This window comes from Carettochelys insculpta, chromosome 23, assembly GCF_033958435.1.
Source record: "Carettochelys insculpta isolate YL-2023 chromosome 23, ASM3395843v1, whole genome shotgun sequence".
Lineage (NCBI taxonomy): Eukaryota > Metazoa > Chordata > Testudines > Carettochelyidae > Carettochelys > Carettochelys insculpta.
Window position 1 is genome coordinate 11990103 of NC_134159.1, and position 23073 is coordinate 12013175.

A 23073-nucleotide genomic window follows, 5' to 3' on the forward strand; every position below is an offset into this window, starting at 1 on the left:
TTCTCCTGCATGTGCCCCGCCCCCCCCAATCCTACCAGGGGAATGAGGTTTGGGGCACAGAGATTTCCCCACCGGTCCAGGGTTCCTGCAGGAGCACCAGCGGGTGGGGTGGATCAGGGCACCCATTTCTTTAGGACCCCCCGTTTTCAGGGCCCCTGATCCTGGGCCCCCTCAGTCCTGTGGCTAGTCGGGCACTGTTCTAGATCCCCCCGTTCAGGGGCAGTTCTCGGGTAAGCTGCCCTCCACCCCAGCTCTCCTGCTGGTTACTAGCTAGTGATGGCTGTAAGTCCTCAAACCTGGGGCTGAACACCGCCCGCCCCCCCGGAAGTTTTCCTTACCAGTGGTAGTAGCTGCATATTCCTGACCGCCCCCCCCCACCGCCCCTTCCTAACCTTAAAGCCTCGACCCCCGCAGCCTCTCACCCGCCCACGCGCGGGCCCCTTGCTGCCTTCCCCGCTTTCCTCCCGCGGCCCCCACGCGCGGGTGGGCACGTGTCACGCCAGGGGCCCCGCGCTCCTTCGTGCCGCGGCTGCAGCCAGCCCAGCCCCCCGCTCCGCCAGGCGCTGCAATGGGGGTGCGGCCCCCCGGGCTCCCCAGTGCCTACAGGGTTTGCAGCTCGCTTCGGGGGCCCCCGCTGCGCCCCCAGCCCGCTCTCGCGGGGGGCGGCGGATGAATGGGCGCTGCAGGAAGGGGCGGGGCGGAGCTCCTCAGCCCGCCCGCCCCCGGCTGGTCACACGGAGCGGAGGCGGGCTCCGGCCGCTGCCCGCCCGGCGATGGGGCGCCCCTGAGCCAGCGGCCGGGAGCGGTCAGCGCCGCGTGCGCCGGGGACCCCCATGAGCGGCCCCCCGCGCGCGGCCGAGCGGAAGCTGGAGGCGGTGATCCAGGTGCGCTGGGGGGTTCTCCGGCCGCCGGGGCGGGCCGAGCGTCGCGCCCTGCAAGCGCGGGAGGCGCCGGCGGGGCCCGGACCCGGCTCGGCCCCCGGGCGGCTCCAGCCTGCGCCGCCTGCCCGCGGGGAGCGCCGTGGGCGGGGCCGCCCCCTGGTGACTCCGGGGCGCACGGGAACTAACCGGGCCCCCGGCGCGCCGAAGCGCCTGCGGGTTCGGGCAGCGGGAGGCGCGTGCCCCTGCCGGGGGGCTGCTCCTGCTGCCGCCTCTGGGGTGTGGCTGGGAAGTGCCCCCGGCCCCCCACTGGCTGGGAATCGGGGCGGGCGCTGCCTGAGGTACTACAGGAGCCTGGGGACAAGTGTGACTCTGCCCTGGAGCCTTGGGGGCCCCCGTGGAGCCGGGAGGGGGTTGGAGAAGCCGAGTCTTGCTCGGGTCTCAAGCCTGTAACTGCATCGGCCTCCTGGCTGCTCAGTGGTCTGGCAGGAGCCAGGGGGCCGAGAACTTAGTGTTCAGTTGCAAGGGCCGGGAGCCCTCCGGCCTCAGCGATCCCCTCTGAAAAGGGCAGGAGCCCCATTCTCCTACATCCTGTGCAGCTCAACTGTGCAACCCTCGGGTGCCCGCACAGGCGTCTGGTTGGATGACTCTGTTTCTGTCCCTGCCAATGAAAGCTGCAAAGGGCCCAGGTTCGGAGTCGGGGCTGGGTCTGACGCCAAGCCTGATCCGTTCCAGGATGGGGCAGAGCCTCCCTGGCAGGTATGGTAGCGCTCCCGGGCGTGAGGTGAGGATGCCCGTCTGTGCTGTCCTGGCAGGGCTGGGCGTGGTGGGACAGGGAGAGATGAGCACACTGTTTGCAAAGGCTTCTAGGGGAGCTTGTGCCTAGAAAGGGTTTGCAAAGCGCAGGGTATGGGAGTGCCCCGGCTCTGAGCTGCACCCCTGAATAGCTTGGGTGCAGCTCTGGGCTCCTTGTAGGTAAGTGGAAGGGCTGGAGTTTGGGAAGAGAAGTGGATCCTGTTCCTTTCCTGCTTGGGCTGACTTTGGTTTTAGCGGCGCGAAGGACGTGTAGGGCAGCTGGGTGCTGAGTACCCTTCCCTGCCGACCTCTGCTTGCTGGGGGTGGAGGTGCATGCAGCGCATTTACAGCTGGGTGGCTGTGGGATCGGGTGAAGCCACCACTACCATGCTCTCAGGATTTGAACCCAGTTCAGCAGGGTGGTTCTGCATTGGCTTTGTCTGTAACACTTCTGTGGCCCTGGGCCCAATCCAGCTAGAGTCTAACTAGGTGGATGGAGTCTTCGGCATCCCATCCTGGCCAGTGGGCTCTCCACAGTCCCAGCTGCAGCTGGTTAGGAGGGTCAGACAGGCCTTGCCTTATCTTAATTCACTGGCACCTGACCATTGCCAAGCGGCCTCCCAGTATATTCATCTGGGGAGCAAGAGCCACAGTCCCAGTGAGGTGCAGGTTAGGGTCAGATAAATCCAGGCTGAGTGCCCAGGGCTGGCAAGGGTCAGAAAGAGCTGTACGGACTATGGAGACCTCCTGGGGTAGCTGAGGTCCGCAGGGAGGCTGGCGACCATGCACCATGACAGCAGGTCTGGCTCCCAAGCTCAGCTTGCTGTGTTGGCGCCCGACAGCAGCTGGAGAGCAGTGTGCTGATCTCCGGGGAGGGGAAGAGCCTTACCCTTCGGGGCAGCTCCGAGGAGGCGCCACCCACCCGCCTGCCCGCCCGGATCAGAGAGATCGTCGCCGAGAACCTGTCAGATCAGGACAGCTCAGGTAGGGGGTTGGCAGCCCAGCCTCCCTGCTGCTCTCTGGGGCCATGGGTCTAACTGCTGTACCCATTGGGCGTGCTCTGCCCGGCCATGCTAGTCCCCTTCTCGGTGGGGTGTCTGCTCCTGTGTCTGCCTGATGGCCTCGGGACCAAGCCTGGAGTGTGTGGAGCGTGGCTGCCTTTGGGCTCGGCAGGGGCAGCCTGCAGAGTCTAGCTCCCAGTGTGCAGTGCTCCAGCTGGATCCAAGCAGGCCAGCTGCATTGCATGCCGGGGCCTAAATCCCTGCCCATGCAGAGGGGCCTGTCACAGGGCTGCATGTGCAATGCTGGTGCCCACTCCCACCAAGCAGGGGGGAGTAGGGAGCAGGAGCACCAGAGTCAGCTGGATTAACCCTTCCGGTGCCTGGGACTGCGTGCTGGTGGAGCACAGCCTGGTTGCCAACTGCCAAGGCCAGTCACTGACTTAGGCAGTGTGGCCGGGGGAGGAGGTGGAGCTCTGGCTGCTTTGTACGTCGCTTGATACCTCCCTCACGCTGTCCTCAGCCCCACTTTCTCCTCTGTCTCTGGTGGCTGCATCCAGCCGCCTCCATGCAAGAGCTAAAGGGTCTCCTGCAGCCATTAGTCATGGCCTTGAGAATCCTGGTGCATTACTGCCCCAGGCTCGGGTGGAGGGGGCAAGGCTGGGCAGGCCCCACCTCCCTCTGTGGCACTGATGGTTATGTCACGGGGAACCAGCGTGATCACCTGTGCGGCCACGGTGCTAACACCACTGTCAGGTTTGTTACCAAGACCTTAAACTGGTGTGATCTGAATCCCTGGTAGGAAAAGCACAGGGCCAGCGTCTTCTCCAGCCAGCCACTTCCAGGTGGCACGGGGGTGGGGGCGAGCTGGCCACTGAGATCCCTTTGCCCCGCTCTGCTATGGCTCCCGCTCTTCTCCCCACAGCAGCCTGTCCTGGGGCGATGTCGTCGCTCCTCTCCGTCCAGGAGGAGAACCGCATCCTGCAGCAGGAGCTGTCCCGTATCGAGGACCTGCTGGCACAGAGTCGGGCCGAGCGCGATGAGCTGGCCATCAAATACAATGCCATCAGCGAGAGGGTAGGTGTGGGAAGCCGCTCCTGTCCTCATGGGTTGGATCCTCCACAGCTCCCCCTGCAGCTGTGTGCTCAGAGAAAAGTCCCGCGTGCCAGACACAGGGCTCAGTAATGGGAGGTGGAGCGTTGTCACTGGAGCCGGACAGAACTTTTCTTATGCACCTGTTTTGTTTTTGTTTTGTTTTTATTTTTTGGGGGGAGGGGAAAAAAGTTAAGAGTCAGGTCAACTGATGCGTTCCTCAGATCTCAGTTGGTTCTCCCAGTGTTTTGGTTGGAGGTGCAGCGAGGAAAACACACTAGCTGGGTCTACACTTGCCCCCAGCTTGAAAGGGTTAGAGTTAATCAGGGCAACGGGAGATTACGAATCATAGAACAGTAGAGCTGGAAGAGACCTAAAAAGCCATCAAGTCCAGTCCCCTGCTCTAGGCAGGACCAAACCCATCAGGTCATAGAATACGCAGCACTTCATTAGGCTAATTCTCCCCCGCCGCAACTTCGAAGCGTCAAACTTTTGAGGCGTAAAGGCACTTCAAAGTGCTCACAGCTCCACACAAGACAGCACTTCGAAGTTTGAAGCTTTAAAGTTGCTGTGAGGGAGAATTAGCCTAACGAAGTGCTGCGTATGCACTGCAGCACTTTTTTAGTAATCTCCCCTCTCCCTGATTAACATGCCCCCTTTCAAGTGGGGGCAAGTGTAGACAAGCCCACTGAAGAAAAATTCTGAAAAGCCAAACTTTTGATTCAACATTTTCAAAAGGAAACAATTCAGCATTTCACTTTGAAATGCCCTGGAATTTTGTGACACAAACGTGAACAGGGAAATGCAGAAAGTTGAACTGCCCTGTTTCTGTGACCTACAGCCATTTTTCCCAACTCTTTGGTTGCCTGAAAAATCTTTTTTTTTTCTGGTGACCTGAAGTAACCCTAAAACCCCAGTTTTTGGACGTGCCAGTGGCTGGAACTCTCCGTGATTTGCCCAGCTCGAATCGCCAGGCCTAAAATTGGAGCATGCTCTGTGTTGGGGTCCTCCTTCGTGTGGTGTGGCTGAAGAAATGTCCTTCCTTCCCCCTCATTGGGGTCTGCTAGGTGCCGCAGACTCTCTTGTGCCTTTAGCACTGGTAGTGAGGTTTCGTGGCAGCAGGTGGGCCTGTGATGTGGTGTCCATGCACTGGTGATGGAGGCCTTGTGTGTTCTGGCTTGGAAGCAAATCACCTGAGTTCAGTTTGGTTTTGGTGGCTGGTCTCTTGAGCGGGTGAGGTGGTGTGGGGATCCTCCCCATTGCATCGGAACTCCTCCCTGGCTGGTGTGTTAAACCCAGCTTATCCCCTTCATCAACCTATTGAAACCAGCTGAGCCCGGAGATACGGGTAGAACTTGCTGTCCTGGGGCAGAGGTGCTCTTGGACCTCGCACTGGGTCACGCAGCAGGGCGGAGAAGCGTGTTCTGAGTGTGAAGCAGAGCGCACACACCTGCTGAGGTCCAGCTTGTAGGGCTTCTGTGCAGCATTTCTGCTTAGCTCTCCCCCCATAAGTGCTGTGGGGGAGATGGCTCCTAGTTCTTGCAGTTCTACTGGTGTATGTCGTTGCGGTGGTTTTGGCTGCTGCTGCCTTGCTCAGGGGGTTGCACTCACGTGCCTGGCTGGTCTCCACCTCCTGGGAGGAGGAAAGTCCCAGCTCACTTGCATTGATATGCTAAGATGGAAACGTGCTTGCAAAGCTGACTGGTAGCACGCCTCTCCTGGACTGTAACCCGTAATGCACCTAGGGTTGCCAACCCTCCAGGATTGCCTTGGAGTCTCCAGGCATTGGAGATTAAACCTTCATGAAAGTTTGCCATGTGCTGAAACCTCCAGGAAGGCCTCCAGCCAAAGCGTGCGGTGTTCTCCCACCGTCCGGTTGTGTGGCCAATGGCACATTGGGGTGGTGACCCTGGAACGCAGAGGTTGGCTGTTTCCGAGGGTTGTGGTGTGTGTGAATGTCCACACCAGGGTCGTCCCAGGCCTGTCTGGGCTTGTTCTTGCAAGGAATGTGACTGGGGCTTGCTGGGACTTGCCGAGTGCAATGAAAAGGCTGTGGCTAGTGGTTAGGCGAACGGCCGGTGGGTGTCCTTGGCGTTCATGTTGAGGGGTGGGCTGCTGGAGTTCAAGGACAGAAACATCCCTTCCCATGACACCAGGTGTCTGATTGCAAACCAGCAGCTACAGCGGAGGCCCAGTCCTCGCCCTGCGTGCGACTCCTGCAGAGGGGGTGGCCAGGCTGGACGGACTCTCCCACTCCTGCCCTTCAGGCTGCTTGGCCGGAGGCTTTGTTGCTGCTGTTCTCATGGTTGAGGAGCACTTAGGTCAGGGCCGCGGGATGGCTCTGGTGCCGGGGGGAGGGCAGATAAGTGACAGGCTGGGTGTATGTGTATAACACATGTAGTGCTGAGCACCAGCAGCCTGGCACCCAACTAATGCTATGCTGAGCGGGAGGGTTTCATGCTTGCATTGCAGAACACACCCCAAGGGATTGTGGGAGGGAGTTGGGGAGTTTTTCAGAGGAGGAGATGGGCTGTTCCCAAGGAAGAGGCAGTAGAAGGGAGAAGGTTTGTGGGGGGGGGGAATGGGGCCTCAAGCACCTCACCCCAAGTATGATCCTGCCTGTTTCAAGTGCAGTCCTGGCTGGCGGGGGCCAGCTGCTGCTGCCGCCTCTGGGGCCCCGCTGTGCCAGCCTCTGGGGATGGGACTCTGGCCATTTCCTAGTGGATTAGCAAAATCATCACCCAAGCTGGTGTAACCCACGTGCCTACTGGGTGTGGGTCACTGTGCCACGTAGTGATGCCGAGCCCACTTGCACAGAGAGAGCAGGTGTCTCTCTCCAGCCTCAGCAGAGAGCCAGCTGGCTTTTAGCTCACACTGTAGAGGCTCCTGCCCTAAGCTCCAAAGGTCCCAGGTTCGAGTCTGTTCAGTTGCACTGACACTAACTAGCCCTGCTGTCAGCACAGAGGTGGAGGGCAGACTGGGACGGGGCACTGACTGATAGACCCGCGTGCGGCAGGGCCAGGAGCGAGGGTAGCAGCAGGGCGCAGCACGCTGCTCGGGAGCTGTGCAGCATAGCCAGTGTCTTTATATATTCCAGATCCCCAAATGATGGGGCACGTCCACACTAGCACCCCAGAAACCAGCCTACCCGGGGTGGGGGGAGGGGGAGCAGGGGCTGTGGCGGAGCTCTTTCGGGGTGGCTTTTCGGGCTCCACTGCCGACAGTCGTGGTGTCCGTGGCAACGGGGAGGGAGAATGGAAGGAATCCCTGGTTGCCAAGGCAGCAGTTGCTAGGGGAGAAGGTAAACTTTGTTCAGTCTGGGGCCTGAGCCTTTGCAAAGGGCCCCCTCTTACAGACTGCTCAGTAGTGCCAGTTGTGAGATGGGGTGTGGTCAGTGTACTCCAGGGACGGTATAAACAAGGGGAGACTTGGAAAGAGCTGAGAATGGCCTGGAGATACCAGCAGCCTGATCTTCCCCCTGCTGACGGAAGCCTCTTTGGAACTGGGCTGGCTCTGTAGTTGGGAATCCCTTTGTGTGTGAACCATCTGAAAATAAAGGTGATCTGCAAGTGCCCTGGTAACTGGCTTCATGGACGTGGGGACCTTGTGTGGCTCGGCTGGAGCTGCAGGGAGGAGCATGGGGCAGTTTTGAGTCACGTATCTGCCCTTGCAAAAGCAGCAACAAAAGCTAAGGGAGGGGGCACCACACTGGGTTTTGTTCCCAGCTCTGCCACAGACCTGTAGTGCTCTGTGCCTTGGTTTCCCCAGCTTCAGAACAGGCAGAAGGATCTCAACTCTGCTTTGCAAAGTGTTTGAGATGTAGGGATGGAAGACTGCCCAATAAGCAGCCTGTCTGCCCTACCTCTCAATGAGCCGTGGTGGTGGTAGGGTTTGATTTTATTGCCCAATTTAAAAAAAAAATTAGAGAAAAATTTGGAGAAAACCAGCTTTCCTTTTGCCTCCAATTGCTCAGCAGAAATGAGGTGGTCTGGCTCATATTGGCTTCTTTTATATTATTCCCCCCCGCCTCCATTCCTGCCCCTGTTCAAAACAGTGTTGCAGCTGGATTTTCTGCAGCAGTTACCACAACCGTAAGCATAGAGCTGTGGGGTTTGGGAGCTGCACCCAGCAAATCTGTGTGTTTCAGGCTCCTATGTGGCTAGATGTTTGTAGTAAGAGAAGAGGGACAGATCAGAGAAACAAATATGGATCAGTTATAATATTAGCCCTCATACTGCACTTCTAATCTGCGGCATCTTAATATGTCTTGCAAATATGGGCCAATATCTTTAACCCCATTGTACTGATGGGGAAAACTGAGGCCAGGGGCGAGGAAGGGACCACCTTGAGGTCGTCCAGCGGGTCTCTGGGAGAGCTTGGACTAGAACTCAGCTTTGCTTGATGCATCTGAGCTGACTGGAGTGGAAGCAGACTTGATCCCTTGGGAGCTGAAGTATTGCTGAATAGCTAAAACCTGTTGCAATTCCTAAACTAGAAGCGCATCTATTTTTTGGAAGCAGACAAAGCTGGGGAGTTCACTTTCCAGACAGACGCCAACGTTAAGCACCTCTCTTCTCCGTCAGGAGGCTCAAACGGGGGTGGTGGCCCTCCGCCGGGTGCTGAGTGCTCAGGCTTGCTAATCTGTAGAATTTCTGAGGCAGCAATTCCCAGAGTGTCTTGGTGCCTGGTGCTGTACGTATCCAGAAGTGCACGCTGGAAGAGTGGGGTCCCCGGCTGTCGAGATGTTGCCTCTTCTCTGTGGTGTCAGTGAGCTGTCCTGCCCAGCGCCACCCTGGGAAAGGAGGCAGCGCCTCTTGGGTTTTGCAATGCTGTGGCCTGGAGGAGCAATAACGACCCCCTTTTCTAGGCACTGCAGACCCAAGGCCTCGTGGGCCTGGCGCTGATTGTCCCACCCTCTTTACAGCTGGGGAAACTGAGGCCCAGGCTGTGGGCATGCGAAGGGGTGACGATCCCCATGCATTCCTGGCGCTGGGAGCTCACCTCCAGAGCAGCGGCACCGGGCCCTGTGGCACAGGGGGGGAGAGGGAGGGGGAGGTGTCCAGGATGAAGACTCGGGAGGCCGGAGAATCAGCGGAGTGTTACTGGAGCCCTCCGACACCAAAGGAAAGGGAACCGCTCTGCATTGCCATGGTGACGCCTCTGGAGGAGGGGGAGTTCTGCACAGCGCGCTCTGCCTGCTGTCTGTCTGTAGGTCCATGTCTTCCCTGGGTGTCCGCCCCAGAGACTTCCCAGGCAGCAGCTGCCAGCTGGGCACGAACCAGCTGCCCTGCAGACCCCTGGGCACCGTGTGGGTCCGTCTGGGCCTGTGCAGGCAGGCTGGAGCGCTGGCAGGCCATTCTGTGTCTCCTCTCCAGCTGCCCATTAGAATATGAATGAGCCGCTGAGGGGAGACAATGGCCACGCTGGGCCCTGCCAGCCGCAGGGTTGCTGAGCCTGGGTCTCGAAGGCGCTGGGGCTTTGTGCCTTGCTGGAGCAGGGAACGGGAGGGCGGCGCAAGAGCCTGGGCCTGCAGCTGTCTGGCACCGTTACCTGCAGGATGGAGCCTGAGGATCCGGCTTCTTCTGCACCCCCTGAGGACCTGCCTGGGCTCTACGTGAAGAAGCGAGTGGAGCGGGCAAGTGGCGAGCTGCCCCTGGGCTGAGCTGGGCTCGCGGCAGATGCTGGGGCGGGAGTGGGGGTGCCGCGTGCCCTTGCAGAGGGAGGCCAGGAGGGAGCCCCGGGGGGCGTGGGGGCAGGGAGGGAGCTGCATGGGCTTTACTGGCCACTCCTGATCATCGCTGGGGCAAAAACAGACTCGCCGAGCCCCTCCCGGGGAGCGTGGCGCACAGGCTGGTGTCCTGCCTGCAGCCCAAGGGAGCAGAGCTTGTGGCCGGGGGGTGAGCGGCTCAGCTCTTCCCTTCGCAAACAGGAGAACGTGGCAGCTCTTTGGCCTGCCCGTTTCCCTTCAGGCCCAAAGGCCGGTCAAGTGGGCTCTGCTCCGAGTCGATGCTCCGCGGGCTGCAGAGGGGCTGAGAGCCCCCTACTCTGCCTGCTGGCCTCCAAGAGCCCCTAGAGTAGCCAGGTAGACCAAGGGCCCTGAACGAGCTGGTCACAGTCCGGCCCCCTGCTTTCGTGTGCCGCAGGGGGTCAGCGGCGAGGACAGGCTGGGAGCGTGGGCAGGGGAGTTAATGGGTTCCCCTCTCCATGGGACGGGGGAGGCTTGGTGGGACCCCCTGCCTGTAGGCCTGTCCTGCTGAGGTGGGCTGGGGAAGGCAGAGTGAGGTGGGGGGCCCCCGGAGAGCTGGTCGCTGTGCAGCGGGTGGACTCGGCCGGGGGACGGTTTTGCTCTGTGCATAGCCCCACGGAGGCAGGTGCTGGCTGCACTGGAGGCTGACGGCTACTGCAGGGCTTGCAATGAGCCGCTGCCCATCGGGCTTCAAACCTGCTTCCAGCCTGAGAGGTGATTTCTGGGAGCCCTCGTTGTGTTGCCTGGGCTGACTCCCACTTTAACCATGAGGGGCGGCTTGGCCACGTCACCGCCACCTCACTGGGCACACCTGGCTGGTTTTTGCGCTGAAAACCTCAAGGGCTCAGGAGGTGCTGCAGGGCTGTGGGGAGAGGCCAGGGCTGGGACAGCTGGTGGGGGAGCAGAGCGGGTTAAGGGACACGGGCTGAGCTGTGGGGAGGGCCCAGGGCTGGGACAGCTGGTGGGGGAGCAGAGCAGGTTAAGGGACACGGGCTGAGCTGCGGGGAGGGCCCAGGGCTGGGACAGCCGGTGGGGGAGCAGAGGGGGTTGAGGGACACGGGCTGAGCTGCGGGGAGGGCCCAGGGCTGGGACAGCTGGTGGGGGAGCAGAGCGGGTTAAGGGACATGGGCTGAGCTGCGGGGAGGGCCCAGGGCTGGGACAGCCGGTGGGGGAGCAGAGGGGGTTGAGGGACACCGGCAGGGCTGGGGAGGGAAGCTTAGGACTGAAGTCTGGGAAGGAGCTCCAGGCGATGACAGAAGCGTCCTGCCGTAGCTGCATGGGGCAGCCAGGGCTGGTGTGTGGCGGATCAGGGCTGAACCTCACTGGCAGCGGCTGCAGGTAAGAATCTGGCTCCGCCTCTGTCGAATCAGCTGTTGGCACCTGAATTCACTGAACCTTAGACATGCACCGAATCAGCCTGCTGCCCAGATACACACAGACTTGTCTGGGTCCCGCGGGCGACTGAAAGCCAGGGGCTGAGTGCTTCGTACCTGGCCTGCAGTGAGTGGTGATGGCAGCTCCTGTGGGCTTGGCTCACCCAGGCCTGCAGCTGCAGCCTCTTCCTCCCCGTCTCTGCCTTCTCTTTCCCTGGATTCTCCACGGCCTGGGAATGACCCGTCTCTGCTGCTCGGCTGTACTGTTCCCCCCTACTGCAGGCAGGGGCTGGTCCCTGGGCTGGGCGGGGTGGGGTGGGGTAGGCTGCCTCCCGGTGTCTGTGCTCACGCTGTCTTTTCTGTCTCTCCACCTGCCTCCCTGCCACAGCTAGAGGACAGCTTGCGCCTGAAGGGGCTGGACCCGGTGGCCAATGCTGATGTGGGTACCCTGCAGTCGAAGGCTGCTGCTGGCTGGGGAGGCATGATGGGTAGAGAGCACATCTCTCTAGGTGCCTCCGAATATGCTAGGCCTCCCCACTCCCTTAGCCAGTTGAGTACATGGGTCCCCCAGCTGCCAACCCCTTTGGACTGGCGTCACTGGCGAGGGGCCTGGAGCAGCTGCTTCCTGGCTGAATGTCCCACCTGACGTTCTGCAAAGGCTGAATTCTCCTCCCTGGGATCGAGCGGGAGCCGAACCGGTGATACCTGCTCAGCCTGCTGCCAGATCAGGCCCGGCTTGTGTTGATTTCAGCGCAAGTCAGGCCCTGAGTTCTTAGAGATGCTGCTCATGGACAGTCTGTCCTCTCGGTGACTGGACAGGACCAGAACCACCCGAGTGACGGGCCCCTGGGCCCCTTCGGGAGACAAAACTCCTGAGCCTCAAATGTGCTACTCCTAAATCCCATCCATGTGGCCCCAGCCCCCGGCTTTATGATCATGGAAGGCCCCAAACCCCACCAGTGACACCCCCCAGGGAAGCGCTGCGGCCGTGTGTGGCTTTGGATGAGGAATCCCCACTGGAGGCTGGGTGCGTGGGAGCTCCCTCACAGGAGCAAGTAAATTAACGCCGGCCTGCCAAAGAGCTGATCCGGCATTATCTGCCCTTGCTGGGATACGGGAAATTCATTGGAATCCTTGGTAGAGTGACACAAAGCCCCCAGCCATTACATTTTGTAACCTGGCCAATCCCAGATCACCTGGGCTTGTGCAACTCCCCAGGGGTCTGTGCCCAGCAGTGGGAACTGGTGTTACTGGTGTGTCCTCTCTCTGCTGGTTGGGTAATCTTCTCCCCCGGCCAGTCATGCGCAGACTGGTGGAGTCTTGTTCGTCCCAGCCTGGTTTCAGAGTTGGGGTGTCAAGGGAAAATGCAGAGATTAGAAATGCAGGTGTGTGCCTGCCTGTAACCTGCGGGTCATGAGGTTGCCCTGGTGGGAGTTGACCTGTGTCCCCCATGACTTTTCGAAGGGGTCTCGCTATTCCGTATTCTGCGGCTAGCAGCCACTTGTTACAGGTCCCAGACCCCTCTCCTGGCCTTTTGACAGCTGCCCCTATCAGACCACCAGCGAAGCAGCGTTACTGCTCTCTCTCCTTGCAGGCCCATGAAGCTAGCTGTGCGTAATTGACATTTTTTTGCAGTCCTCTTCGCTAGCAAGGCATTTAATTGCCAAGCCCCCGGAGAGCTGACACTTGCATGTGATCTACGTAGAGTTGCTGGCTTTGCTCTCTGAAATCCGTTTGCCTTTTGCCAGGGGTTGCAGTGCTGGGACTTTTTCTCACCCAGGTGGAGTTTGGTGCATGGTTTGCCGCTGCTGTGTTCTGATGCTGGGGGGGCGGAGGTTGGCTGTGTGTACCGCGTGCCTCTCTTGTGACTGCCGCCAAAGAGCATGCAGCATGAGTCCCTTGTGTCACCCGGGCTCTAGGCTGGGAATGTGGGGGAGACCCAAGCACTGATTTTTGCCATGTCTTTTGCTGCGGAAGCTGGAGCAAGCCATTAGCTGGAGCTGTCGGGGGTTGGGCACCAAGCACGCGGAGGAGATGGAGCTGAGGCGGAGGAACCGCGTGGTAAGGAGTTTGGGTTAGCCGGGGCTGGCCTCTCTGTGGCTGGAGTAGATATGGACTTGGTTTGTAATATGTTGTGGGTCTTAACTTGGATAAGGTGAGTGGCTGTAGACAGGCTGGGTGGCCTAGTGGCTACAGACATTGACAGGGAGTCAGGAGAGCTGGTTCTGCTGCTAGCACCACCCTGGATCTGTCTGGGACACCCTGGGCAAATCATTTTGCTGCTCTGTGCCTCAGTTTCCCTTCCCACCTTTTCTGTCTTAACTCTTGAGGCTCCACAGGGCGGAGACTGTGCCCAGTGTGTGACTGGTGCTCAGCAGGATGGGTCTCTGATGAGGGCTGGGTTCTCTAGTAAGGCAGCGTCTACAGATAAGAAGCCACTGGCATCTCAGACTCATCTAGCAAAAGCGGCAAACCTAGCAGCATGCCAGGGACTGCCTGCAAGGCCGGTGGGAAGCTGGAGGTAGTGGAGAACCATCTCGGAGTGGTGAATGAGAGCCGCAGCAGTAAGCTGCTCAAGGTGTCTGCCCTCTCTGCGGAGCCAGCAGCCTGGGCTGGGGCTAAGACGTACTCAGCACCAGCTGAATGTTCTGTGATTTATTGAGGCTTCTGCTGAAGAGAAACAGTGTTTATAGCTGACCCCAGTGCCGGCGGGTGCCCCAGGGCTCATGCCTTTTGTGGAGGGGAGCTGCCAGGAAAAGTCCCCTGGCATTCATGCATCCCTGTCCCTTGGAGTGGCTGCTTTTTTGTGCTCAGCTGGGGAAGGTGAGGCTGGGTCGGTCAGTTTCACTTCCCACTCCTGCTCTAGAAGGAAAGCTGCTGGGTGTGAGATTCCTTCTCAGGCGCTAATAACTCCTTGGTCAGATGGCTTGTGCAGGGGACCCTCTGGACCAGGTCAGAGCTTTAGAGGCACCTGGAAACGAACGGTCCCATGGGCCTTCCTGTGGGAACGTCACATGTTTTCTTTGAAGTCTATCAATGGCCTTCTCAATTCATGCAGTAAACTCTTTCCTACCCAGCTGCTGAAGGACCAGGAGGTTGCCAGATAGTCAAATATTCTGGGTAATAGAGAGGTATCCCTAGCAACGCGGGTATCAGAGAAGTAGCCGTGTTAGTCTGTATCTTCGAAAACAAAAAGGAGTCCTGTGGCACCTTATAGATTAACAGATATTCTGGAGCATAAACTTTCGTGGGCAAAGACCTGCTTGGTCAGATGCATGAGTGGGAGGGGGGAATTCAGAGGGGAATTTAAAGAGGGGGGTCCCCGTAAACGGGAGGGCCAGAGCTGACGAGGTCTATTCAGTCAAGATGGAAGTGGCCCATTTGTTTTTGTCTCTTTTGATACACACTACTGATAATGGGCCATTTCTACCTTGACTGAATAGACCTCGTCAGCTCTGGCCCTCCTGTTTATGGGGACCTCCCCCCTTTAAATACCTCTCTGAACCCCCCCCACTCATGCATCTGACCAAGTGGGTCTTTGCCCGCGAAAGCTGATGCTCCAAAATATGTTAGTCTACAAGGTGCCACAGGACTTCTTGTGGTTTCTGCCCAGGAGCGGCAGTTTCTAGTGGTCAGAAGGGCAAACTGCAGCCAAAAGTAACAGAGAGGGAGCTGTGCTAGTCGGTGCACTATCAAAACAAAAAAGCCATCCAGTAGCACTTCAAAGACTAACAAAATAGTTTATTAGGTGAGCTTTCGTGGGACAGACCCACTTCTTCAGACCATAGCCATAGTCTGTTCTGGTCTGGCCATGGTCTGAGGAAGTGCGTCTATGCCACGAAAGCTCATCACCTAATAAATTATTTTGTTAGTCTTTAAAGTGCTACTTGACGGCTTTTTTGTTTTGCAGCCAAAAGGTGATCCTTTGTCCTGGCTGCTAAGGATGTAATGAGAGAACCATGTCAAAGTCTGTGAGTATCAGAGAGGTAGCTGTGTTAGTCTGTATCTTCAAGAACAACAAGAAGTCCTGTGGCACCTTCTGGACTAACAGATATTTTGGAGCATCAGCTTTCTCATGCACCTGACGAAGCAGGTCTTTGCGCACAGAAGCTGATGCTCCAAAATATCTGTTAGTCTCTAAGGTGCCACAGGACTTCTTGTTGTTCTAGCAATGCCATACACTCCAGAACAGCTCTTGTGCAGTACACTCAAGAAAAACAAGATTAGATATTAAGAAACAACAATGTACGCAAAGTGCTTTACTTACCAACAACAGTAGGATTGTACACGGTAAACTTGTACTGCATTTGCTGTATTTATCTGTATTTACTTGCACTTTCTTGTACTTATGGCAAATGCCACTAACATTTACTGCGGGTTAAAATGCTGGTTATTGGAGAGTTCTGGATGATAGACCGCTGGTTAAGACAGAGTTTACTGTGTTAGTTTTTGATAGGTCTGTGTCTCTGCCTCAGCTGCTTGGTAGTTACTGTGCTGGGAAGTTTTTCAGGGCAGGGTATTCTTGGCGTGTACAGGGCCTGGCACAGGGGGATGCTGACTCAGGACTGAGGGCCAGAGGTGCAACTGAAAAACACGCAGTACAAAGTTGTCCCTTATGCTGGCGAGCAGCAGGTTTCTACAGAGCATTAATGCAAAGAAGCTGAATCTGGCGCCCCAGGGAAGCCCCGGATGGTCCTTTCGAATGGGATGGAGGGGAGGGGCTGGATCCTGTGCACAGGAGGCCCGTCGGAAGGTGTGTCTGCAGTGGCCAGTTTCCTATCTCTCCTGGCTCAGCTGGAGCAGACGCTGCGGCTGGAGACTGGGGAGCGGGAGCGGGAGTCGCTGGAGAGCAAGAGCCTGGCCCAGCAGAACATCGAGTTGCGGCGCCACCTGGACGAGGAGCAGGCGGCCTACAAGCGCAAGCTCCAGGCCTACCAGGAGGGCCAGCAGCGGCAGGCGCAGCTAGTGCAGAAGCTGCAGGCCAAGGTGAGTCTCCCACACCGGGCAGGCCTCAGACCCCCCCTGGGGACGTGCGCTTGCAGCTGGAGCTAGCTTTGATCTCACTACGCCCCACAGCCGGAGCGTGACGCTCCAGCGCAGGGGTGCACCCTGGGGCCGGGCTGGCGGGATTAGCCCCTGCTGCTGTGGCTTTGCTGCCATTGCTGCTTGAGCCGGCAGCAGTCTCGCCCGGTGGTTCTCAGCCTGCCCGATCAGCACGCAGCTGGGGCATCCGCAGGGCCATACAGGCCATGTGCACCTTACGCAGAGAGCTGCACAGGTGGCCCACCGTGGGAAATAGGTGGAGAACCACTGACCTGGGGGGATCCTAGCTAGCTTGATCGGTTCATGCGTGCTGCACTCATCCCTCTGACTGCAGCACAGATGGGCCCAGGGAGGCATCGTCTCCGAGACTAGCATCTAGGGGATGTAGGTACCAGAGGCTCATGGGGGCGTTACTGCCTAGGGTGGCTTGACGGGAAGGCAGAGGGTGCCTGGCCCAGAGGAAGGAGGAGGTGACCGGTGCCGGAAGGAAGGCGCAAAGCTGAGAGTGGGAGGAGGGCTGGTGGGTTTCAGAGGAACTGAGGAAGCAGCTGCGGGGCCAGGAGAGGGACCCAAGGCTGGTGCAGAGAGGGCCCCACCTGCCTTCTCCAAGCTCCTTGGCTCGCTCAGCTCTGACTTGTTGCCATCTCCCCCTGCACCAGCCCTGTTTGGCACCAGGCTTCGAGGCCCTTTAAAGCGCAGTTTCCAACTCAGAATAAACCTTTGGCAGGTTGTTTGGGGCTGGGTGGGAGCTGGTTCTGCTGGTTGTCATGTGCACCCCCTGGAATTTGCAGAGCTGGGTTTGGATGCTGTGGCTTTAGCTGTGTCTACATGCAGGCACCTCTAGGGAGGAGGCTGGCAGCTGGCGCAGCGCCTTGCCCTGGCCACAATGTTTCGGCTAAGGCTGGCTGAGCACAACTGGAGAAGTGCTCTGGGATCTGCAAGGTCCACTTACAGCAGGCAGGGCCTGGCCTGGAAGGTGCCCCGGGTATCAAACCGTAAGTGGCCTTGAAGTGAATTGATCCTCCCTAGAGTCGTGGAATAATCTCTGGTCTAGGAGCTGCTCCGTCCCTTAGGGCTCCCCGTCCTGTGAAACTAGGAAACTAGAGCTCTGCTGGGTCAGGAGGCCCTCTGGAAAGCTTTCCCCTTCTTCCATCTTGGAGCAGGGGCTGTGCAAAATGCCTTGGCGCTTTGATTCTAAGCAGGCGAACCTGCCGGCTGAGTGATGTAGATGGGCTGGGCCGGGCTGGCCCCAGGGCTTGGCTGACTGTGTTTGGGATTTTGGAAGCAAGGGACCTTGCAGGGCCCCGTGGGTGGGGCAGGGAGGGGTGGGACCCGCTTGGCGGGTGTTTTCTGCGTCGGGCTGCGGAGGGACCGTGCAGCTGCGGAGCCAGGCTGGCAGCGGGCTCTGAGCCGTGGCGTCCCGGCAGGTTCTCCAGTACAAGAAGAAGTGCGGGGAGGTGGAACAGCAATTGCTGGAGAAGTCAACTGAGCTGGAGCAGCAGCGGCTCACGGTGAGCATCACCCTCCGGCCAGGGCCAGTTAACAGCCAGGCAGAACCCACACCCACTGCTGAAATGGTGTCTCTGGGTGGGTCCTTGTCCGCGACCTCTGCATCTAATGGCAGGAGCAGCTGCCAAAGCCCAAAGGCCTAGCTCTGAGCCAAGCCTGTAACAGCCTCTCCATGGCCCAGCCCCCATGAGCGGGGACGGCACCTAGCGGCATGAGGGAGGGTTGTGCCTGCCATTGTTTTCGGCTGCTCAGCCAGGGGCTGGCCCAGCTCGCGGATGTGGTGGCGGCAGGTGGAGCCTCTTGTGTCCCTACTTGGTTGGATCTGGTGCCTGTTCCCTCCTCCCCTGCCCTGTTCCTGCTTCGAACAGGGCTGGGATGCACCAGCAGCTCCACAGCTGGGGCTACGTGGCTCCCTGGGTTGCTGAAGGGACAGCATCGTTTTCCAAGGCCCACAGCCCCCGCCGCTCACCAGGGCCTGCCCACTCCTTCCTCCAGAGCCGGCTGGACATGACGGACTCGCGCCTGCGCCAGGAGGAGGAGCGCAGCAACGACCTGGAGAGTGCGCTCATCCGGCTGGAGGAGGAGCAGCAAAGGTGTGTTGGGACAGGGGGGCTCCCCTAAAGCTGTGACTGCAGGGTCGTCTCCACGGGGCTCCACACCAGGGCCGAGGACTCAGATAGGGTCCAGCTGTCCAGACAGCTGCATCCTGAGGGCCCCATTCTTCCAGGCCTGTGTTGCACCTTCGACCTGCCTGGGCTGGAGAGTGTTGGAGCAGCTTCCTCAGAGCTGGGAATCTTTCCCTGGAGCCCATGCTCCTGGCTTCGGCTCCCTTAGGCCCAGCACACTTCTGCCTGGCCCGCAGCCGTACCTCCAGCTTGTTCTGTCGGGCTTCTCCAGTGAAGCAGGGTCAGGCTGGGTTAAGATTTGGTTAAGACCTCCCAGGAGCCTGGTTGCTGCAGGCCATGAAGTCAATGGCTCAGGTGCTAGCTTTTACCCCCACCCCCAGGAGTCTGTACTGCACCCTAACACAGGCCTGGGGTACCGGGCGATTGGCAGCGCAAAGCTGTCCTGTGTGTGTTCGTTATTGGACTCCTGGTGCTTTGGGTGGTGCTAGGAGCTGGCCAGCCTCATGGCCAAATTCCCTCACAGTTTATTACATTGGTGGCCCCAAATCCCCCCTGCATATGTGATTGGATCCTTGATCCTTCCTGTTGTGTGCAGCTGCTACGCTGTGCCCCAGAGTTGGCCGCCTGGCAGCGGTGGACAAACCAGTCCCAGCATCTCTCTTACTAACGCAGGGAGATGAGGCTCAGTTGGGGTCTGGAAAGGGCCCAGTGGTGGGCAGAGGTTGTCCTATTCCCTGTGAAGTGCCGGGATCCAGGAAAGATAATCGAACAAGTAATTAAGGAAATCATCTGCAAATACTTAGAAGGTGGTAGGGAACAGCCAGCATGGATTTGTAAAGAGCAAATCATGTCTAACCAATCTGATAGCTTTCTTTGATAGGATAACAAGCCTTGTGGATAAGGGATAAGTAAGGCATTTGATACGGTCTCGCATGATATTCTTATCAATAAACTAGGCAAATACAACGTAGATGGGGCTACTATAAGGTGGGTGCAAAACTGGCTGGATAACTGTATTCAGAGAGTAGTTATTGATGGTTCTCAATCCTGCTAGAAAGGTATAACAAGTGGGGCTCCACAGGGGTCTGTTTTGGGACCGGCTCCATTCAATATCTTCATCAGCAACTTAGATATGGGCATAGACAGTAAGCTTATTAAGTTTGCAGATACCAAGCTAGGAGGGGTTTCAAATGCTTTGGAGGACAGGGTCGAAATTCAAAATGATCTGGACAAATTGGAGAAATGGTCTGAGGTAAACAGGATGAAATTTAGTAAAGACAAATGTAAAGTGCTCCACTTAGGAAGGAACAATCAGTTTCACTCATACAGAATGGGAAGCGACTGTCTAGGAAGGAGCATGGCAGAAAGGGATCTAGGGGTTATAGTGGACTATGAGTTAAATATGAGTCAACAGTGTGGTGCTGCTGCAAAAAAAACAAAACACAATTCTGGGATGCATTAACAGGTGTGTTGTGAACAAGACACGAGAAGTCATTCTTCCGCTCTACTCTGCGCTGGTTAGGCCTCAGTTGGAGTATTGTATCCAGTTCTGGGCACCGCATTTCGAGAAAGATGTGGAGAAATTGGAAAGGGTCCAGAAAAGAGCAACAAGAATGATCAAAGGTCTAGAGAACATGACCTATGAAGAAACGCTGAAAGAATTGGGCTTGTTTAGTTTGGAAAAAAGAAGATTAAGGGGGGACATGATAGCGGTTTTCAGGTATCTAAAAGGTTGTCATAAGGAAGAGGGAGAAAACTTGTTCATCTTGGCCTCTGAGGATAGAACAAGAAGCAATGGGCTTAAACTGCAGCAAGGGAGGTTTAGGTTGGGCATTAGGAAAAAGCTCCTAACTGTCAGTGTGGTCAGACACTGGAATAAATTGCCTAGGACGCTTGTGGAATCTCCATCTCTGGAGATATTTAAGAACAGGTTAGATCAATGTCTATCAGGGATGGTCTAGACAGTACATGGTGCTGCTATGAGGGCAGGGGGCTGGACTCGCTGACCTCTCGAGGTCCCTTCCAGTCCTAGCATTCTATGGTTCTATGATCCGTGTGGCTCTGTGTTTCAGAGCTGCAGTCTCAGGTCCCCTCCACATCAGGCCCTGTGGCCCATGCCTGTGGTGGTCCCTTCCCTCTGTGCGGGCTCCTCGTTTCCTTCTAGCCCCATCTGTGTCGGTGGATGCTGACGCTTTTGTCTTGACCCCGTCCCCAGGAGCACCAGCCTGGCCCAGGTCAACGCCATGCTACGGGAGCAGCTGGAGCAGGCCAACACCGCCAACCAGGCCCTCAGCGAGGACATCCGGAAGCTGACGTCCGACTGGACCAAAGCTCGTGAGGAGTTGGAGCAGCGGGAGGTGGAGTGGAGGCGAGAGGAGGAGGTCAGGGCTCTAAGCGTCAGCACGGTCAGGGCTCTGTGCTGCAGGACTGTCCGTGCCAGCAGTCCCGGCGCCGTCCCAAAGGTGGCTGCATGTTGGTGGCGCTGTGTGTGCGGAGCTGGCTCATGCCCTGTGTCAGGGAGGGATGCTCTGTATAAACGTCCCTCTTGCTAAGAATCCTCCCCGAAGCTGCTATTGCGGTGTGTGGCGACTGCACCTTTGGGGCACAGAGCAATGCAGGGTGCTCCGTGGGGGTGCATTGTGGAGGATTAAGGCCAGGGGCTTTGTAGCCAACAGGCTGGGCAGCCAATGGGTTGCTGCACCCTGTGCGTCCCCAGGAGTGCTGGCCGTGCCCCTTAGCGCATTGCTCTGCCTGGGAGCTTGGCAGTGCTGGGGGCTGATTGGCGGGCGGGACCAGGCTGGCACGGCTTCTCCTCTTCTCTCCCCTCCCAGTCCTTCAACACCTACTTCAGCAACGAGCACAGCCGGCTGCTGACCCTCTGGAGGCAGGTGGTGGGCTTCAGGCGCCATGTCAGCGAGATGAAGACCATGACTGACAGGTCAGGAAGGCTGGGGGCTGCAGGGTTCTGGGCTCCTTTTCTTCCACAAGCACAAGGAGCTGGGCTTGGTGAAGCCATCTGAGCTGTCTAGACCCCTGTGGGTTCCAGCACCTCCCACAGGACCTCGGGGAGAACAGCCTGAATGCGGAGGATGGAACAGCCCTGTCCCACAGCCAAAGCCAGTAGCCAGCCCTGAGAGCCGCGTTTGGCTGCCCAGCCTGATCTCTGCTTCTCTGCCTGTCCCACCAAGGGGCCGTAGTGACTTACTCCCAGGCAAGGGAGGTGTAGGCTCTACATACTCAGGCTCCCCTGGGTTTAGATTCTTCCTTGCTGGTAGAAGCCTTGTCGGTTATGGGCAGGGGGTTCTGTAGTCTCAGGGCTCCTCGGGGTGCCGGGAGCCCCAGAAACACCCCTCTCTTTGTGTCCCTGGAGCAGGGACCTGTTGGAGCTGAACAATGAGCTGTCCAGGTGCGGCCGCACCATCTACGCCTCCTGCCTGAACCTGAGCAGCAACCTGCGTCTATCGGAGAGCAGCACCAGCGCGGCCCTGGAGAAGCAGGCTCTGCTGCTGGCCCAGCTGGAGGAGCAGCTGAAAGACAAGGTGCGCGACATGATCCAGTTGCAAGTCCGGTGTGACCTGGAGAAAGCAGAGCTCAGCACCAGGTACGGATGCCCCGATCAGGCCCTGAACCTGGGAGCTCGCCGGGTGGGGAGATGCATTGTGCCTACAAGGGAAACCAGGGAACACTGTGCATTCGGGGGAAGTCTGAGCAGCCCTTGGAGATCCTGGGTACCCAGGGCAAAACATAACCCCTGACGGAGAAGTGGGAGTTGAGGGCTCCAGCCTCAGCCAGGGGAGCCCGTCTGTCCCACGTTACAACCATCCTGCAGCCCAAACTCCCACCTGCCCTGCAGGCTGAGTCCTGTCGAGTGGTGATGCTCAGCCCTCAGTGGTTTAGGAGCCAAATTAATGATCAGCATTATGCAAAAGTCCCCAGCCGTGGAAATTCACTGGCTCATTTGCTGTTTGTGTGTTCTTGGTTCTTCTGACCCAATATTCCATCACACTGTGGTCGGTTAACAACATTGGAAAAGGCTCCTGGCTGGCTAATCACGTAGGTCAATAATTCCGTCCCACCGTGTTTGAATATCGTGCAGCAAACGGCCACAGGAGACACGTCTCAAGCTGCAGTCGGAGCATCTCCGAGCTCCTGCCAGCCTGGTTCCTGCAGATCAGGGCTTTTGGCAAAGCTTTTCCTTTGGGTCTCCAGACCCCAGGCATGGGGTGTGGCCTGGTCTCCCACCGCCTCTTCCTAGACAGCATGTGGGCAGGGTTGGGGACATGGGGGATGTTAGCAGGACAGCGGATGGGGGTGTCTCAGAGTGGGAGAGGGCCAGAAACCACCATGTGCTTCAGCCAGGGCTGAGCTAACGGGGTTTTCTCAGGGCACTGTCTTGGGCTGGACCCAACTGCATTGAACATGGTGCAGTAACGTCCCCATAACGTGGCTTCGGATCCAGGGATCTTGACCTGGCCCTGTGCTGCAGAGGGTGGGTCCCTTGCTGTTCCTCTGCTTGCCCTGACCAGCCCCCCGCCCCTCGCTCCAGGATTGCTGAGATGACTGGGACCGTGGAGCGCTTGAAAGCCCAGAACTCGGAGAAGGAGAAGACAATCGAGACGCTGACCCAGAAGCTGGAAAATCTGGTGAGAGACTCAGCAGCTCCCACGACTGGGCTGGTTCCAGGAGGAGACGGGAGCACCTGAACCAGCGATTCCTTGGCAGAGTTCTCTGGATGCTGTTGCTGGAGGAGAGGCTCACCAGCATTGGGCTTTATTGGCACAGCTGGGAGCTGGAGGCAGAAAGGACCTGTTGAGCAGAGGTGGGAGGGTCTCCTCCTGGCTGATACCGTGTCTCTGGTTTCAGGAGGCCACGCGGGCGCAGGAGCAGGCAGTGCTGGAGGCAGAGGAGATCGAGGCTTTGCGGACAGAGTCGGAGATGCTCCAGCAGACGCTGCGAGAGCTGGCCCAGGTACCGCGTGTGTGGGTGCCGGGATCAAGGCAGGGTACCCCAGAA

At 58.3% G+C, this 23073-nt stretch overlaps 1 protein-coding gene across 10 annotated transcripts in view; it reads left to right on the forward strand.

The window, feature by feature from the left end:
• The first annotated feature begins 718 nt into the window (after nucleotides 1-718).
• Nucleotides 719-23073, forward strand: part of CROCC (ciliary rootlet coiled-coil, rootletin) — a 62564-nt gene continuing 40209 nt past the window's right edge. Inside the window, exons 1-11 of one of the 10 annotated variants that reach the window (XM_074975998.1) lie at nucleotides 719-884; nucleotides 2516-2657; nucleotides 3597-3748; nucleotides 15677-15868; nucleotides 17353-17436; nucleotides 17930-18027; nucleotides 20276-20441; nucleotides 20892-20998; nucleotides 21434-21661; nucleotides 22607-22703; nucleotides 22924-23028. In XM_074975998.1, coding sequence (XP_074832099.1) covers nucleotides 834-884; nucleotides 2516-2657; nucleotides 3597-3748; nucleotides 15677-15868; nucleotides 17353-17436; nucleotides 17930-18027; nucleotides 20276-20441; nucleotides 20892-20998; nucleotides 21434-21661; nucleotides 22607-22703; nucleotides 22924-23028 — 1422 coding nt within the window. In that variant the 5' untranslated portion in view covers nucleotides 719-833. Of the gene's footprint in view, nucleotides 885-1324; nucleotides 1638-2487; nucleotides 2658-3596; nucleotides 3749-12519; nucleotides 12944-15676; nucleotides 15869-17352; nucleotides 17437-17929; nucleotides 18028-20275; nucleotides 20442-20891; nucleotides 20999-21433; nucleotides 21662-22606; nucleotides 22704-22923; nucleotides 23029-23073 lie in introns of those variants that run through there. The other 9 variants (XM_074976000.1, XM_074975999.1, XM_074976004.1 and 6 more) reach the window with 9 other exon arrangements.